This window comes from Olea europaea, unplaced genomic scaffold (genome assembly GCF_002742605.1).
Source record: "Olea europaea var. sylvestris unplaced genomic scaffold, O_europaea_v1 scaffold775, whole genome shotgun sequence".
Lineage (NCBI taxonomy): Eukaryota > Viridiplantae > Streptophyta > Magnoliopsida > Lamiales > Oleaceae > Olea > Olea europaea.
Window position 1 is genome coordinate 252,799 of NW_019266170.1, and position 18,525 is coordinate 271,323.

The window sequence follows — 18,525 nt, forward strand, 5'->3', positions numbered from 1 at the left end:
CTATTATTTTATAGAAGAATGTATAGTTGGAAATGAAATTTGAAAAATTGAGACTCGGGCCTAGTGTTATTTCTTCCATCTAAGTCCATTCTCGACAAGCCCAAGGGTAATACAGGAAATAAAAATATTTCAGAATCCATCAATCCAAAAAACCCTAGGTATAAATTGCCCTCTGCTATCGGAGTATATAGCCGAAGCTCAAGTTTTCATCATCTCTTACCTCATAAAACCCTAAGAGGAGCAGAGCCCGCCGAGTGTCGGATCCTTGATCTCTGCACATTAATCACCAGGTAGGTGTCTGAATATGAACTTCCCATATATATCTGTACACAGATTAATTGGGAACAAGGTTTAGTTTATTATACGTTTGAATTTGTGAAATGTTTTTATTATTGTTTTTCTTGAACAGAAATGAAGATTATCGCTGCTTACTTGTTGGCCTGTTTGGGTGGCAACACCTCCCCCACAGCCGATTACTTGAAGGATGTCCTTGCCTCAGGTTCTCCTCTCTACACATTTATATGCTTTGTCTGTGGTACTTGTAATCTCAGCAGTTTCTTGATAAAAAATTTATGCTCTTTTTAGTGTAAATAAATTTTGTACTGTCAGTAGCAAGCTTATGAAATGATTCTGGATTGCCCACTTTTAGAGCTTTTTGTGTGTAGATCCTTTGAATTGATTATGTTGATTACGTGTCGTAATTATAGTTTTTGGGCTTAACTCCAGTGCTTTAACTTTAGAATTTGTGTTAATATTCTTTGAATGTGGTGAATGAAGATTTTGATGAAGCACAATGAAAGCTTGGCAACATGGAATTGATGAAAGAATTGGAATTAATAAAAATTTTAAATTACGATTTTTCTGGCAATCCAATCTATCAATTCCAAGTATCTGAATTGAAGTTGGCTTGGCCAAGGATAAATGACATTTAGAGATTCCTTTTTTATATTAATCCGCTGATCATTTTTTCTATATCAGATCTACTTTCAGTTGGATGTTTGACTATAATGAATATTATCAGCGTTATATGTTTTAGCACCACTTGAAACAAATGTATAGATTACTCAATGAACTGATGTGAATTGCTTATAATCTGTCACGACATTTTAACGAGTTTGTATGCATACATATGCTAGTGTTGTTTACGTGTCTTTGAGGTTGTTGGACGTTCTCAATAGTTTTGTAAATGATTTAGTTGTTTGTGACCTGCCGAGTTCGAAAAATGTGTTGCTAATTTTCAATCCATTGTTTCCGAATTGGCCATTTTTACTATATTGAGAATTGATATTTGCTTTGTTCTTTAGCCTTTTTTTGCATCAACCTGTATATGAACTGATATTGCCCCTTTTGGCCCCCATTAATTTCAATTCCATTCCATTTCATTTTTCTGTATCCTATTTTTAATCACACTTAGAATTTGTGTTAATATTCTTTGAATGTGGTGAATGAAGATTTTGATGAAGCACAATGAAAGCTTGGCAACATGGAATTGATGAAAGAATTGGAATTAATAAAAATTTTAAATTACGATTTTTCTGGCAATCCAATCTATCAATTCCAAGTATCTGAATTGAAGTTGGCTTGGCCAAGGATAAATGACATTTAGAGATTCCTTTTTTATATTAATCCGCTGATCATTTTTTCTATATCAGATCTACTTTCAGTTGGATGTTTGACTATAATGAATATTATCAGCGTTATATGTTTTAGCACCACTTGAAACAAATGTATAGATTACTCAATGAACTGATGTGAATTGCTTATAATCTGTCACGACATTTTAACGAGTTTGTATGCATACATATGCTAGTGTTGTTTACGTGTCTTTGAGGTTGTTGGACGTTCTCAATAGTTTTGTAAATGATTTAGTTGTTTGTGACCTGCCGACTTCGAAAAATGTGTTGCTAATTTTCAATCCATTGTTTCCGAAGTGGCCATTTTTACCATATTGAGAATTGATATTTGCTTTGTTCTTTAGCCTTTTTTGCATCAACCTGTGTATGAACTGATATTGCCCCTTTTGGCCCCCATTAATTTCAATTCCATTCCATTTCATTTTTCTCTATCCTATTTTTAATCACACGATCCTCCATCAAATAATATTACACGTAAATCGAAAACTTTTCCTTTAGAAGATCTTCCATCTGTCTATGTTTTCGGCATGAATTTTTAGTTTTGGGTTTCAGAATTTTCTTTCCTAAAGTAGTTGAGGAAGACGTTGAAGATGTAATATTCTTAATTTGGAGTTTCTTTTTCTTATATTTTGTATTGTTTTAGGTGTTCTACGTGATTAAATTCTTAGCACAGTAAGCTCTTGCATCTTCTCGAGTAAAAGACGTGCTTATTCGAGCTGTGTTAGAATCGATGCAAACTTATTTGTTACAAGTTTTCCCTGGCCACCAAAGTTCATCTTTGAAAGTATTACATTCAGCATAACAGAAACATAGTACTCCAAATATTTGCCCGTGTTTGAGCTCCATCTTTTGGTCAAAATGTATTTTGAAGCAGTATTTTGTTGGAGAATGAGTTTTGAAAAAATGAAATTTTGAAAAAATGGGGGCTAAACATGAGTTTAGTTGCTGTTTGATCTCTATTATAATAAAACTCATTTTTTTATCAAAATTATTTTCAATCACATACCACAATAAAATATTTTAAACTTAAATTTAAAGTTTTTACTTCTACTTTATTATTCAAAAATTCACTTTTACAAAATGCATTTTCAACCAAAAAAAAAAAATGGGGGCTTAAACACATATTTAGTTTTTATTCCGTCACATTATTGAAAAATTCAATTTTGCAAAATGCATTTTCAAAAAAAAAAAAAAAAGGAGGCTCAAACAAATCTTTAGTATTTATTCCTTATTTGACAACCATCTTTCAATAAAAGTATAACAATGAGGTGAATATTCAGTCCTAAATTTTAGGGTTTCGTGAGATTATCAAGGTACACGTAAGTTGGTTTGAATATTTACGATCATAAAAAAAAATGTTAGTTTCATTGGGATTGTAACTTCAATCTACATGACGTTAATGTGATAAGTGAAATTAAATAACTCATTTAATTTAACATTTTATTAAGTCTAGTTTGATACCCATTTTTCTTAAAAAAATATTTTTCTCTTTTTTTTCTTTTCAACCACATATTTTTCAATAAAATAATATTACACGCAAAACAAAAACTTTTCCTTATTTTTTAATATACATTTTTCATCAATCAACTATTTCAATATGCATTCTTACTGTAAAAGTGGGAAACGAATAGACTCTTACGGCATGTTTGATAGGCTTCTTTTTCCATGAAAAATGCACGCAAATGGTATGTTTGACGGTCAAAATTTTCCATAGAATTGGTTTTTCAATTAACCCCTACGTGACCACATTTACTTGGATTTTAAGAAATTGATTTTCTTTTAGTTTTGGTGGAAATTGGATTTTCCAACTTCTTTTTATTTTTAATTTTTTTGACAATGGAAACAAATTTTATCCACAGTTGTAATAAATTATAACCATTCAATTGACAATTTTTATGAAAAACAAAGCCAAATGAAGACTAAAAAATTCAAAATTTCAATATTTTTCAGGCGAAAAGTTATATTAATCAAACACTTTTAATTGATAATTTTCAATAAAACAAATTATAAGCAATTCAATTCCCTAAAATTCGTTTTTTTCATCCAAATTTCATTATTGTAATCAAACAGACTCTTAATCTATCATCTAACGTCACTTAAACTAGAGTTACAACTTCATTGGGGCTATACGTAGCATTAATTTTTTTGATAGTAATTTTTAGGAGAATGGTTAAAAGTAGGGAATAAGTTTTAATTTATATGCAAAATATTTTATTATTTGATTAAAAATAATTATGGAGAAAAAATAGTTTGAAATAATGATTGAATAGACAGCACAACTAATAAAATGTTAATCTCTATTTTTCTTCTTTAAAATCATTCACGTTGGACATTCTGTACCATCTGCTTTACGTGGCAAACTATTAGAGTTTGTTTGGTACAAAATTTAAGTCAATTAAAATCAATTTTTTTATCGTTATTTCACTATTACAGCCGTCATTTTTGAATTCTTTTCTCACAGATAGGACCCACTTTAACTTTAGCGATAAAAAAATAAATTATCAAAATTCCTACCAAACAAGCACTAGAATTGTATATTTTTGCAGGCAGGAAAAATGCAACTCAAAGAATTGTCATCATCTTAAAACGTCCTAGACTTGAATTTATATGTCAACTCAAAGTCTCCAAGCAGTATAGTCCAAATGAAAGTTCAAGTCTTTTTCCGATGAGTAGGAGCGGAAATTTCTATATAAGATAGTATAAATTATATGCCATCATTCACTCCACGGATTTTGTCATAGTTTAATTATGCTGATTCGTCAGATCAAATTTCATCATGGTAAAGTAATTAGATAAGGTATTATTTTTGTTTTAGGCGCTTGATTTTGGCAACTGTAGTTGAGGGCATGGAAGGATTTCGACAAAGATGGAATCAGCATGGTTGCCTCACGGACACCAAGTAACTCAAAAATCTGATATTTACTTTTAGGACTAAATTATTATGGAATCATAAATCCATATTCTTTATACTAACTAGGCAACTTTAAAGTATAACAAGTATAAATTACTTTGATATCAATGAAAATATGATTAAAATTCTCGTCTCTTAATACTATAAGTTGAAATATACAAAGATGGAATCAGCATGGCTGCCTCACGAATACCAAGTAATTTTCACTGATCTTTATGTTTTCACGTGGATGATGCCATCTAATCACAAGCCACTAGTTTCTATATTTAGAGATTACATCTCTAGATAGTTCTCAACATTGCACAAATATGGTTATCGTCTCTATTGGGCATTTTAGTAAGTTATGTCAAATTCTCTAGGCAATATTGAAAAATCGAGGCCCGTTTAACTTCATAGGCTATAAGCCCAGAATTGAAGAATTATAAATCTTTATCACAATTGATGTAACCCAATTGTGTTGGGTATTTAGAAAAAATCAGCCCACTAGGCTTGCTACTCAATACCCAACTTTAGAGATAATTCTAAATCATGTGAGATTTAGATGGTTGCAATGGTTATACTGTCCTTATCTTTAATAACCATTTTCAATTTTTTTCAACTTCATCCTACAGATTCTTTATGGGAAATTTGTTTTCCTTTGCATGTAAATTGGACTCTTGGCCTCACTTTCTCCACACACCAAAAATCGGTCTCTTCTTTGTGCATGGTAGAAAATCAGCCACTATCTCTATGACTGAAAAATCTCCAATTGGAGTTGCCTTAGTGGTGTTGGATTGATTATTTCTTAGCCAAATCAAAAGGGAAAACATTGTTCTTTAGTTCTTCTTTTTCATTTTGAGTTCCTTAAGTTTTCAATTCAATTCCTTCACTCACTTGGTCGATTTGTTCAATTGTAGGTGGGATTAGCTCAACAATTGGTATCGGAGCGAGGTGATGGTGGAACTCCGACCAAAATTCGGCCAAAAATCAACGACAAGAGGCGGCCAGATCGCCTTTTTCAAAAGAGGCCGAACCGGAAATTGCAAATTTCGGCCAAATCATTGACTTGCCAGAAAATCTGAGCCCATACCCGGAACCAGTAGGCAGTGGTGCTTATCCAAGTAGAGCGTGTGGTGGCGGTAGTGACCTCTAACAACGACGAATTCCGACGAGCTTTCTTCGGGCAGTTTGCTAATTTCGATCTCCTGGACGCATTGATATAGTTTATTTTCTATTTCAGGTTACACAGAAAAAGTTGGACGATTTTGCTCTTTGTGGGTCGACGGTCGAAATTGCCATATATATTTACTGAATTACTTTAGGCCAAAATCGCGGTCCTAAAGTAGTAAATTCATATATCTCGTAGTTTACGTACTCAGATAGGTCTGCTCTGATAAATTGGTTGAAACATTCACATTTTTGCACTAGCAGATCATCGTGTGGGTGATCATTAGAATTTGGGGTTCTCATTGCTTGGCAACCATTGCTTGTTGGTAAAACCTAGGATTACTTGCCATTCTTTGTTTAATTTTCTAAGTGAAATTACTTATTTATCATCTTTAGATTTATTTGTTGAACGTCGTTGCGTTACTTAATCTCGTATTATTTTAGACTTGTACCTAGACTCCTATTCTAGTTTCTTCCCTTGATCTGAGAACTTGATTCTCATGAAATCCTGAGGTTCTATAATAGTGTATTATTGTGAAACCATAGGAATCTTTGGGAAAAATTGGAGGAGCTTTATGTGTCTAAATCCACTGCAAATAAACTTTTTCTATTTGAAAGCTTTTTTAGCTTCAAAATCGATTCTTAAAAAGATTTGGATCGCAATTGGGATGTTTTCAATAAACTTGTGCAAGATATCACTAACTGTGATGAGAAAGTATCTGAAGAATGTAAAGCAATCATTTTGTTAAATGCTATCCATGACACTTATAAGTTAAAAATACTATTAAATACGGAAGAGACACTTTAACACGTGAAATTGTCATGGACTCGTTAAGAAATAAAGATATGGAAATGCAAGCCAAGAGAGTCAAGAGAAAAAGTGGCGAGGTTCATATAAGAGAGGTAGGTCTCAATCTAGGACTCATGATAACCAAAGTGGATACGCATCAAGTAGTAAAAAGAAAAGTAGAAGTCTACATAGGTCAAAAAGTAAAACTAAAGGTAGAAAATATTATAGGTGCGATAAAACTGGACATTTTATTAAAGATTGTTATGTTGAGAAAAACAAACAAAAAGAAAAGATTCACGACGAGGCAAATGAAATGTTATTATGTCTTATGATGAATGCTGTAAAGTCTATGTGTTATTAAATTCTGAACCTACTGAAATAAATCTAACTGTGAAATCACATTTACATGAATGGATATTTGATTTTGATGCATCATTTCATATTTCATCACATAAAGCCTTGTTTGAAAATTTGCAAGAATCTGAAAGTGGACATGCTATTTTGTGCAATAATCATGCATATAAAATTGCTGGAATTGGTGATATCACGTTAAAATTTGACACTGGTTATGTGCTTAAATTACATGAAGCCAGATATATTCATGAAATGGCAAGGAATCTCATTTTTGTAGGAGCAGTAGAAACTAGTGGTTTTTCTGGTGAAATTAGAAACAACATGCTAAAAATAATTAAGAGTGCTTTTATCACATGTAAAGGTATTATAAGAAACGGTATTTTTGTGACTACTGCTGAAATTATTAAAAATTCATCTTCCTCTATAAATTTGACCAACACAGACGACATACACAAGTGGCATAGTAGGTTAGCTCACATAAGTATTAAAGGACTTAAACTGCTAAATGATAAAGGTGTATTTGGAAAAGACTGTGTGTCTAATGCATCTTTTTGTGTTCACTGTATCCTTGGTAAACATCATAAGTCATCTTTTTCATCTGGTATGTACAAAAGTACTAAAGTTTTGTAATATATTCATACTGATTTATGGGGCCTGCTACTAATCCTACAATGGGTAGTAATAGATATTTTTTGTCCATAATTGATTATTAATCTCGTAGAGTGTAGGTCTATCTGTTAAAAGATAAAACTGAAACATTTAAAAATTTCAAAATATGGAAATTGCAAGATGAAACTCAAATTGGCAAAAAGATAAAATATCTAAAAACTGATAATGACCTAGAATTTTGTAAAAAAGATTTTGATGATATGTCTGAAAAATGTGGAATTACTAGACATAAAATTGTTCCTTATACGCCTCAACAGAACGGAGTAGCTGAACGTATGAATCATACTTTACTTGACAAAGTTAGCTGTATGATGTTGAATTCTGATGTTCCTAAATCTTTTTGGGGTGAAGTTGTTATGACTGCATGTTATCTGATTAATTTTACACCTTCTACTGCATTAAATGGTGATACTCCACATGAAAAATGGTATGGTAAATGTGCTGACTATACTGTGTTAAAAATTTCTAACTGTGCTTTCTCTCATCAAAATGAGGAAAAACTAGAACCTAGAGCTAGGAAATGTGTTTTCTTAGGATACTCTGAAGGAGTTAAAGAGTATATGCTTTGGGATAGAAGTCAATCTGGAGTTAAGATCATCATAAGTCGTGATATTACATTTAATGAGTTTGAAATGTTGTATCTAAAATCAGAAAGTGGCATCTTGAGAGAAAAACAGCAAGAAAACACTAGTGATAAATCTCAAGTGGATTTAAGGCCTTTCAGTGATCAAACCCCCCACCACCTCATTGAGGTGGAGCATCAAAATCCTGAATTAGAAGATAATCAGAGTGAAAATATTGAGAGAAATGAGGTTATAAAGGAATATCAAAGAGAGTAAAATCTTTTGTCTGATTACCAGTTAGTTGGAGACAAAGTTAGAAGAACCTATAGGATGGCTCAAAGATTAGAGTCTGATTTTAAACTTGCTTATGCTAGTTATGAAAAACTAGTTGATATGGAACCAACACTTATGAAGGAGCTTTGAGGAGTGAACAATCTGAGGATTGGGTGAAAGCAATGAAAGAAAAGATAAATTCCTTCGATAACAATTAAACATGGGAATTAGTCCCAAAACGTAAAGACAAGTCTATTGTTGGGTGTAAATTAATTTTTAGAATTAAGGGGGGAATTACCTCTCCTCTGGACTTTGGCCGACTTTTACATCCATGGTTCAGAGCCGCCTCTTCGTTTCTATGTCATACATGTCGCACTCATTGCCAAAATTCAGCAGGACTTTTAGACCTTCTTTTACGTTCATAATTTAGTTTTTGCATATTGTTTACGTCCATAATTTAGTATTTGCATATTGTGCACTTCAATTGCTGCTGTTGTTTACGAGTATTGTTTTCTGGCATTTGTTTTGGGTCAATTTGAACATTCTTTCACTAATTTTAAGGTTCATTTGCACAACTATGATGAGTAGAGAATTTAATGAAAGTTTTGACTATTTGATCATGAATTTAAAATGCGTCTTGGATATTAAATTGATTGTTTGTGTTAGGAGTTAGAAATCTTTTTTGATGGAGTAATGCAATTTAATTCATTAACTTGGTATTACCTTACGCATCAAATCATAAATTGTCATATGTGTATCAAGTAGGACGACGACAAATAACAACATTCTTTTAGATATATTAATAAGCATTTTGTTAATTTTAGACCTTCATTAAATGAAAATTATAGGTTCCTATAAACGTTGTACTAGAGATATTTTAGAGATGCTCGGAATTTGGGCTTCTCTAAAACAACTTTTTAAGCTCTTTGACCTTCATAAAGTGCGGGGCTTTTAGACTTTGAAAAAAATCTCCCAAACACACTCTTTAGAGAGGAATCATAAGCGGATTATACATAATGAAAATATGTGGCCAATTCTTCTTTGGGTGAATCCATGTGTTAAGGTTTGTCGGGTGTGTTAAATCATGCCTTTTAAAAATAATAACCTTTAAAATAAGATGTTACAACATGGTATTCAAGCATAGTGGCTTTGAAATAACAATGCTATATATAGTGTGTACTATCGATAGTTGTCCTATGTGACATAGAAAGATTCTTGATGATCTTCACTAGGAATAACATTCCTCCTTTTGAAATTATTTAACCTCATAATACAAGCTATACTTTTCCACCATCGGTCAAAGGAAAGACCTTGCCTATAGAGTCAACTAATTAAAACCATAAGTGTCTATGAAATATGTTTGTAACTGCCAAAAAGACCTTGACTATTGAGTCAACTAAACAGCCTGTAATTCAATGAATCCTCTTGTCATTATTAAAAATTTTGGAAAATATTGTGGAAATATTGAAGAGTATGGGCCAACCTTTCTTCGAGTGGACTTGTAAAAATGATTTTTGCAATCTGCAGAGCACATATAACTCGAAGATTTAAATCTTCCTATATCACTATAAATTCGAAATCACTAAAAAATGATGGAGCATATTGGAATTATCAAAGTACTGTATTTACTATTATTTGTATTTTCTCTGTGCATGAAACCGACTTCACTGTCTAATTCTGGAGAAGTTTTGTGCTTAGAAAGGGAGAGACAAGCTCTTCTCGAGTTTAAGCAAAGCCTTATAGACGACGGTGGCCTTCTCTCGTCCTGGGAAAGTGAAGGGGATAAGAGTGAATGCTGCAAATGGAGTGGTGTGGCATGTAGCAACGTTACTGGTCACATAATCCACCTTGATCTCAACTCCTTGAAATTAGGGAATTCACCTTTTTGTATTCCCTTGAGAGGTAAGATCAACCCTACATTGCTTGAGTTGCAGCAATTGAATTACCTGGACCTAAGTTACAATTATTTCGGATTGAGTCAAATACCAAAATTCTTTGGTTCCTTCAAGAAATTTAGACACTTGAAACTTCAGTTTTCAGGCTTTTCTGGAGACGTTCCTTACGAACTTGGTAAACTTACCAACCTGCAGACTCTTGAACTTGCTAACCGGCGACTGAGTATAAAGAACCTTGAATGGCTTTTTCATCTTTCTTTGTTATCGTATCTTGACTTGACTTATGTTGACCTTTCTGAAACCAACTGGCAACTGCAAATAACAAAGCTTCCTTTCCTCAAAGAATTGCATTTGTCGAGCTGTCAACTTTCCAATACTTTGCCAGCCAAAGATATCTTCACTAAATCTTCCTCGCCCTTTCTTGATTTCCTCGATCTATCCATAAACGATCTAACTTCCAATTCCATTTTCCCCTGGCTGTTTAACTTTACCAAAAGTGCTATAAGCATAGACCTCTTGTATAATCAATTAGAGTGTCCTATTCGTAATGCCTTCGGGGAACTGATTTTTCTTGAAAAGCTTAATTTGTGTAGCAATAAGCTACATGGTGGGATTCCCAAATCTTTGGAGGAATGTAAGTCATTTGATCTTGCTAGATTTACATAAAAAATAATTTAAATGAGTCTATTACCGAGTTATTTCGCAATTTATCCGAAAAAGTAGAGATGTCACTTGAGAGCCTGGATCTCTGTGGGAATCAATTTTTTGGTGCCTTGCCAGATCATACCAAATTTTCGTGCTTAAGGAAATTGATATTCTGCTGGAATCAATTGAATGGGTTTCTCCCACAAAGTCTTGGGCAACCTTCGAGTCTTGAAGTTTTAGACTTGGGTTACAATCATATTTCAGGATCATTGCTAGGCTTGAAAGTACATTCGTCATTGATAGAACTGTATCTCACCAGAAATCAATTGAAAAGGCTACTTGAAGGCATTTGGCAACATTCCAATCTTGAAATTTTCCTTGTCGCTTCAAATTTTTTGGAAGGTACAATCACTGAAGCCCAACTGTCAAATCTTGCCAGCTTAAAACGCCTGGATTTATCCTTCAATTATCTGACTTTGAACTTGAGCTCTGACTGGGATCCTCCTTTTCAATTGAATGATATATTCCTTAGCCATTGCAATATGGGTCCTTATTTTCCAAAATGGCTTTAAACTCATAATAGCTATGTAAATCTTGATATATCTGTTGCTGGCATATCAGATGTAGTACCTGATTGGTTTTGGAATATGTCCTTCGGAAGATATTTAAATATCTCTCATAACCAGATGAGAGGCAAAATTCCTGAAGTCTCCAAAGACTTATTTCCTAAGATTGCGGATTTGAGTCATAATAATTTTTCGAGTCCAATACCGATATTTGTTTTTCAATCAGAAATTTTAAGCATCTCCAAAAATATGTTTTCTAGATCCATCTATTATGTATGCAAAATTCCCAGTGACTTCTTTGCCTCCATCCTTGATCTCTCAGATAACTAGTTATCCGGAAAGCTTCCCAACTGCTGGAAGAGCTTAACAAATTTAATCATTCTTAATTTAGCAAATAATCATTTTCGGGGTAAAATTCCCAACACCATTGGTGCCTTATATCAGCTTCAGACGTTGCACTTGCGCAACAATAATATCATGGGCAAGTTGCCATCTTCTTTGAAAAATTGCACAGCCTTGAGAATGATTGATTTGGGAGAAAACAAGCTCACATGAGATATTCCAGCATGGATAGGGACTCATCTAACAAGATTGGTAGGTCTTAGCCTTCGATCTAATCAATTTCATGGAAAAATATCTCCAACAATTTGCCATCTTGTCAATATTCAAATCTTGGACCTTTCTATAAACCTTATCTCAGGGAAAATTTCGCGATGTTTAAACAATTTTACTTCTTTGGTTGAGAAAAATAGTTCAATTGAAACAATACCAATCAGTGAGGTTTTCTTTGAAAGATACGTCGACAATGTTTTAGTTCAATGGAAAGGAAAAGCGATAGAATATAGCTTGGGCTTCTAAAAGGCAATGATCTTTCTAGCAATATGTTATTTGGAACTATTCCTCAAGAACTTTTTGATATGAAGGGTTTAATTTTCTTGAACTTATTGAGAAACCATTTGACGGGAAATATTATTTCAAGCATTGGTCAAATGGAGATGTTGGAATGGCTCGACTTGTCTAAAAATCAACTTTATGGAGAGATTCCCACTGGCCTTGCAAATCTAAACTATCTCAGCATTCTGGACTTATCATACAATAATTTGACAAGGAAAATTCCAATAGGCACTCAACTACAAAGCTTCAACCCTTCTACCTATAGTGGGAACAACAAACTATGTGGGTGTCCTCTAACAGTGTGTCCTCAAGATGCTCCTGATCCTTCCCTAACTGATTATGGAAAGGGAAACAATGTTGAAGAAGATAATGGGTTCATAACTCGAGAGTTTTACTTCTGTATGGCATTTGGTTTCATTTTTGGATTGTGGGCTGTTATTTTTACTCTATTTCTCAAGCACTCATGGAGACATGTCTATTTCAACTTCTTCAACAATGTTGGAAATTCGATATATGTGTATGTGACAAGATTTACAAGAAAACTTCACGATTAACGGTAAGTCAAAATTTACTTCAAAAACTTCCTTCCATTCATTTAATTGATCTCCTGTAGGAAGCTTCTCCATTTTGACTCTCTGAATTCAGTTCGGAATCCTAACATGTCTACCTTGTCTGAGTGTTCCATCTCAGTGTTAAATTGAATATTTTCTAGTCATGTTGTGTCACCCATGTTATCATTGAGTTTCGACGTCGATCTTAAAAAGCCAACCTTTTAAAAAACGTAGCTTAAGCCCTTCTGTATGTGACTATTTTTCATGTTTAATCCATGTGTCTCGTAAGATGTGGTGGCTAGTTTTGTATATTACATAGAAATCTTGAATCTATTTGTGATTAATAAATCAGGTTCATCTGCTGCGGAACAACTAATGACTGGGGAAACGCAGGGGTGGATGTTTTCTCTTAAATCATCACTAGATGCTACCGTTTTCCACTATATTATTTTGCAATCTTGTACATTTCATAATAAAAATAAACTTGTGCGTCATGAATAGACGAAATATTGTATTTATATATTGTTGTGTATTCTGCAATCAAGAAGACCATCTGGTCTCTAAAATCAGCAGATTTGAATTGTCTTAGGACTTGTTGTCATGCTGGAATCAAGAATTAGGTTATCGCATTATTTTGTTTCATACACAACGTTGCAAAATAAAATTATAGTGGCTTCACTTCTAATTATTGCGTTACCGAGTCACCACTAAATGAATACGTATTGCAAGTCAAGAAAACTTGTTGTCTCGTGTTTAATTCCAAACTGCATAATGAATCCAACTTTCCACATATACATGCAAAATAGATAGAAGTTGTATACAATATTAAAGTTCAAACAATTGGATCCATAAGCAGTAGCAGAAACTTAATTTTATCATGAGACTACATGCATTAAGCATCCCCATTCCAAGAACAGAATTCACAAATCATGAAATGAGTTCGTTATTATGACAGAATATAATATGCACATAAATAATCGTTTAAGATTGTTAGGAAAATATAAACATGCATAAATTATATTCTAATGACATAATTTTTACATGCATGAAATTGAACAGAATTTCGACTAACCAAAATTGAATACGAAAAATAGAAATGAGAAATGCAAATCGAGACAAGAAATAAACTCTTTGTCCTGAAAACGATAATGCCCCGACTAGGGTGTTAACGATTTTTCGACATTCGTCTCCCAAAATGCAAGAATCACGTCCCACAATAGGAACACTCCAAATTTCGTAGATCAACAATCCTTACTAATGTTTTGAACTCTCTTTTAATTCAAAGTAAATGAACAAATGAATATGCATCAACATGATATGCAATTTATGAATTGAATAAATTAATTTCAATCATACGAAATCAATATATAGTGTTCCAAAAATTGTGAATCAAAAGACACAACTCGATAAAAATGCATGTCTAAAAAGACACGTCTTGTTGAAAAATACATGTCTAAAGAGACATATCTCTACAACAAAAGTTGTGTCCTTTTGTTCTGTTTTGCTAGTTTCACATTTACTGATGTGTTGAAAACTGAAATGAATTTGGTTTATTTGAGGAGTCACTAGTCTATATACGAATGTGGTTTATGCATAACTTGGAAGGTTCTCGACCTTATAAATATTGGATTGTGTTAGTTCTACATAAAAATGATACATAAGTGATGACATAAAATGAAGTGGAAGGAAAATATTGGATAAAAATTTGATTGTATTTTAAATTGATAAATAATAGAGATATGTTATTATTATGTAACCCATTATATAACATGTAGCAAAGTCCATAAGTATTTATTTCATTCAATCTAAAGGTGGTGCTCGAGTAAGATTGGGTTTTTGATTTAGTAGGAGCCTGACTTTGCTGTCCTACTAAACCTAAGAACGTAAAAGCTGAGATCTTCCATAGTCGAATTGATCATTTTGGTGGCGCAATATAAATCAGTGTTTGGTGGTGGCACCTTCCGTTCCTTGTTCTTTTTCGATTTGGAGTTTCTTGTTTCACTTATATTCCCAACCTTTTCACCTCATTTTTATTTTTTGTGCTCAATTAATTTGACCATCTTGTTTATAATGATAGTTTCTGTCCAAATATTCGGTTAACTTTTAAATTTATTGTTTATCTCACTTAATTAAAAATAATGAGACAAATAAGTCTTTTTATACCACATAATGGATTTCTCGGCCATCATCACGAACAAGTTGTGAATAGAAGATTGAAGGCAAAAATACGATGGAAAAAGTCGAGGATATAAATAAAAATTGAAGACTTAATTGTATTTATGTAGTTAATAAAAACTGTCGTTCGCGTGAAATGTTAGGTAGTTAACTAAAATTGTCGTTCGTGTGAATATAATTATTGATTCAAATTGCATAAAGAATGGGATTCAAAGTTGAGTACTAATATCAGAATATTCAACAAAGGGGCGGGAAGTGAAAATTAACAGTTTGGTATTCAAAATTAACAAGATGATGCTATAAGTGAAAATTTATGAAACAATGCTACAAAATTCATAGTAATTTGATCCCCGTTTTTTGGTAAAATGTATTATGGAAAAGTGATTTTTTTGAGAGGATGTATGGTTAAAAAATAATAAAATATTTTGAAACACATATACTATTATTTTATAGAAGAATGTATTGTTGGAAATGAAATTTGAAAAATTGAGACTCAGGCCTAGTGTTATTTCTTCCATCTAAGTCCATTCCCGACAAGCCCAAGGGTAATACAGGAAATAAAAATATTTCAGAATCCGTCAATCCAAAAAACCCTAGGTATAAATTGCCCTCTGCTATCGGAGTATATAGCCGAAGCTCAAGTTTCCATCATCTCTTACCTCATAAAACCCTAAGAGGAGCAGAGCCAGCCGAGTGTCGGATCCTTGATCCCTGCACATTAATCACCAGGTAGGTGTCTGAATATGAACTTCCCATATATCTGTACACTGATTAATTGGGAACAAGGTTTAGTTTATTATACGTTTGAATTTGTGAAATGTTTTTATTATTGTTTTTCTTGAACAGAAATGAAGATTATCGCGGCTTACTTGTTGGCCTGTTTGGGTGGCAACACCTCCCCCACAGCCGATGACTTGAAGGATGTCCTTGCCTCAGGTTCTCCTCTCTACACATTTATATGCTTTGTCTGTGGTACTTGTAATCTAAGCAGTTTCTTGATAAAAAATTTATGGTCTTTTTAGTGTAAATAATTTTTGTACTGTCAGTAGCAAGCTTATGAAATGATTCTGGATTGCCCACTTTTAGAGCTTTTTGTGTGTAGATCCTTTGAATTGATTATGTTGATTACGTGTCGTAATTATAGTTTTTGGGCTTAAATCCAGTGCTTTAACTTTAGAATTTGTGTTAATATTCTTTGAATGTGGTGAATGAAGATTTTGATGAAGCACAATGAAAGCTTGGCAACATGGAATTGATGAAAGAATTGGAATTAATAAAAATTTTAAATTAGGATTTTTCTGGCAATCCAATCTATCAATTCCAAGTATCTGAATTGAAGTTGGCTTGGCCAAGGATAAATGACATTTAGAGATTCCTTTTTTATATTAATCCGCTGATCATTTTTTCTATATCAGATCTACTTTCAGTTGGATGTTTGACTATAATGAATATTATCAGCGTTATATGTTTTAGCACCACTTGAAACAAATGTATAGATTACTCAATGAACTGATGTGAATTGCTTATAATCTGTCACGACATTTTAACGAGTTTGTATGCATACATATGCTAGTGTTGTTTACGTGTCTTTGAGGTTGTTGGACGTTCTCAATAGTTTTGTAAATGATTTAATTGTTTGTGACCTGCCGAGTTCGAAAAATTTGTTGCTAATTTTCAATCCATTGTTTCCGAAGTGGCCATTTTTACTATATTGAGAATTGATATTTGCTTTGTTCTTTAGCCTTTTTTGCATCAACCTGTGTATGAACTGATATTGCCCCTTTTGGCCCCCATTAATTTCAATTCCATTCCATTTCATTTTTCTCTATCCTATTTTTAATCACACGATCCTGCATCAAATAATATTACACGTAAATCGAAAACTTTTCCTTCTTTTTCAACTACTCATTTTTCAAAAAAATACTATTCCACCCATTTTTATTACCACAAAATGGGGGCCAAACGTGGTAATTGTTGGAGTTTGTTGCTGGGCTGGAACTTATCTAGCTATGGTCATATTAACTGGGTTCGTCTTTTCTGGTTCAGTGGGAGCTGAGGCTGATGATGAGAGAATTGAATTGCTGTTATCTCAAGTTCAGGGCAAAGATATAACTGAACTAATTGCTGCTGGAAGAGAAAAGTTGGCTTCAGTCCCATCAGGTGGTGGAGCGGTTGCCGTTGCTGCACCTGCTGCTGGTGGAGGTGGCGGCACTGCACCCGCTGCTGCTGAAACAAAGAAAGAGGAGAAAGTCGAAGAGAAAGAGGAGTCCGACGATGTAAGTTCCAGAAATTTACTATCCTCTTTATCATTTATATAACTCTCCATAAAATTGGTTGATACTTCTGTTTTTATAACTGGTCTTCGGTTTTTCTTACAGGAATTGGGCTTCGGTCTGTTCGACGACTAAGAACAGTTTTAGATGTCCTTTTGTACGAAACACCTCTGCAACTTACAACACCATGTTCATTTTAGAAGATTTTCCATCTGTCTACGTTTTCGGCATGAATTTTTAGTTTTGGGTTTCAGAATTTTATTTCCTAAACTAGTTGAGGAAGACGTTGAAGATATAATATTCTTAATTCGGAGTTTCTTTATCTTATATTTTGTATTGTTTTAGGTGTTCTACGTGATTAAATTCTTAGCACAGTAAGCTCTTGCATCTTCTCGAGTAAAAGACGTGCTTATTCGAGCTGTGTTAGAATCGATGCAAACTTATTTGTTACAAGTTTTCCCTGGCCACCAAAGTTCATCTTTGAAAGTATTACATTCAGCGAAACAGAAACATAGTAGTACTTCAAGTATTTGCCCTTGTTTGAGCTCCATCTTTTGGTCAAAATGTATTTTGGAGTAGTATTTTGTTGGAGAATGTGGTTGAGAATGAGTTTTGAAAAAATGAATTTTTGAAAAAATGGGAGCTGAACATGAGCTTAGTCGTTGTTTGATCCCTATTATAATAAAAATCATTTTTTTTTTTCAAATTTATTTTCAATAACATACCACAATAAAATATTTTAAACTTAAATTTAAAGTTTTTTCTTCTACTTTTTGACAACATATTATTCAAAAATTCACTTTTACAAAATGCATTTTCAACCAAATAATAATAATAATAATAATAATAATGGGGGCTTAAACACATCTTTAGTTTTTATTCCATCACATTATTCAAAAATTCAATTTTGCAAAATGCATTTTCTAAAAAAAAAAAGGGGCTCAAACAAATCTTTAGTATTTATTCCTTATTTGACAACCATCTTTCAATAAAAGTATAACGTTGAGGCGAATATCCGGTCCTAAACTTTAGGGTTTCGTGAGATTAGTCAAGGTACACGTAAGTTGGTTCGAATATTCACGATCATAAAAAAAAAATGTTAGTTTCATTGGGATTGTAACTTCAATCTACGTGACGTTAATGTGATAAGTAAAATTAAATAACTCATTTAATTTAACATTTTATT

General features: G+C 33.0%; 1 protein-coding gene across 3 annotated transcripts; it reads left to right on the top strand.

Moving 5' to 3' along the window:
• The first annotated feature begins 135 nt into the window (after positions 1–135).
• On the top strand, positions 136–17,756 carry LOC111391315 (60S acidic ribosomal protein P2B-like). 3 transcript variants are annotated; one of them, XM_023016511.1, is made up of 4 exons: positions 136–290; positions 410–499; positions 17,113–17,342; positions 17,445–17,756. In XM_023016511.1, the coding sequence occupies exons 2-4, from the start codon at positions 412–414 to the stop codon at positions 17,472–17,474; spliced, it is 348 nt and encodes a 115-aa protein (XP_022872279.1). In that variant the 5' UTR covers positions 136–290; positions 410–411; the 3' UTR covers positions 17,475–17,756. The 3 variants fall into 3 exon arrangements, with proteins under 3 accessions (XP_022872279.1, XP_022872277.1, XP_022872276.1); XM_023016509.1 differs by lacking the exon at positions 410–499 and adding an exon at positions 15,913–16,002 and having other exon boundaries at positions 156–290; XM_023016508.1 differs by lacking the exons at positions 136–290; positions 410–499 and adding exons at positions 15,651–15,795; positions 15,913–16,002.
• Positions 17,757–18,525: the final 769 nt, after the last annotated feature.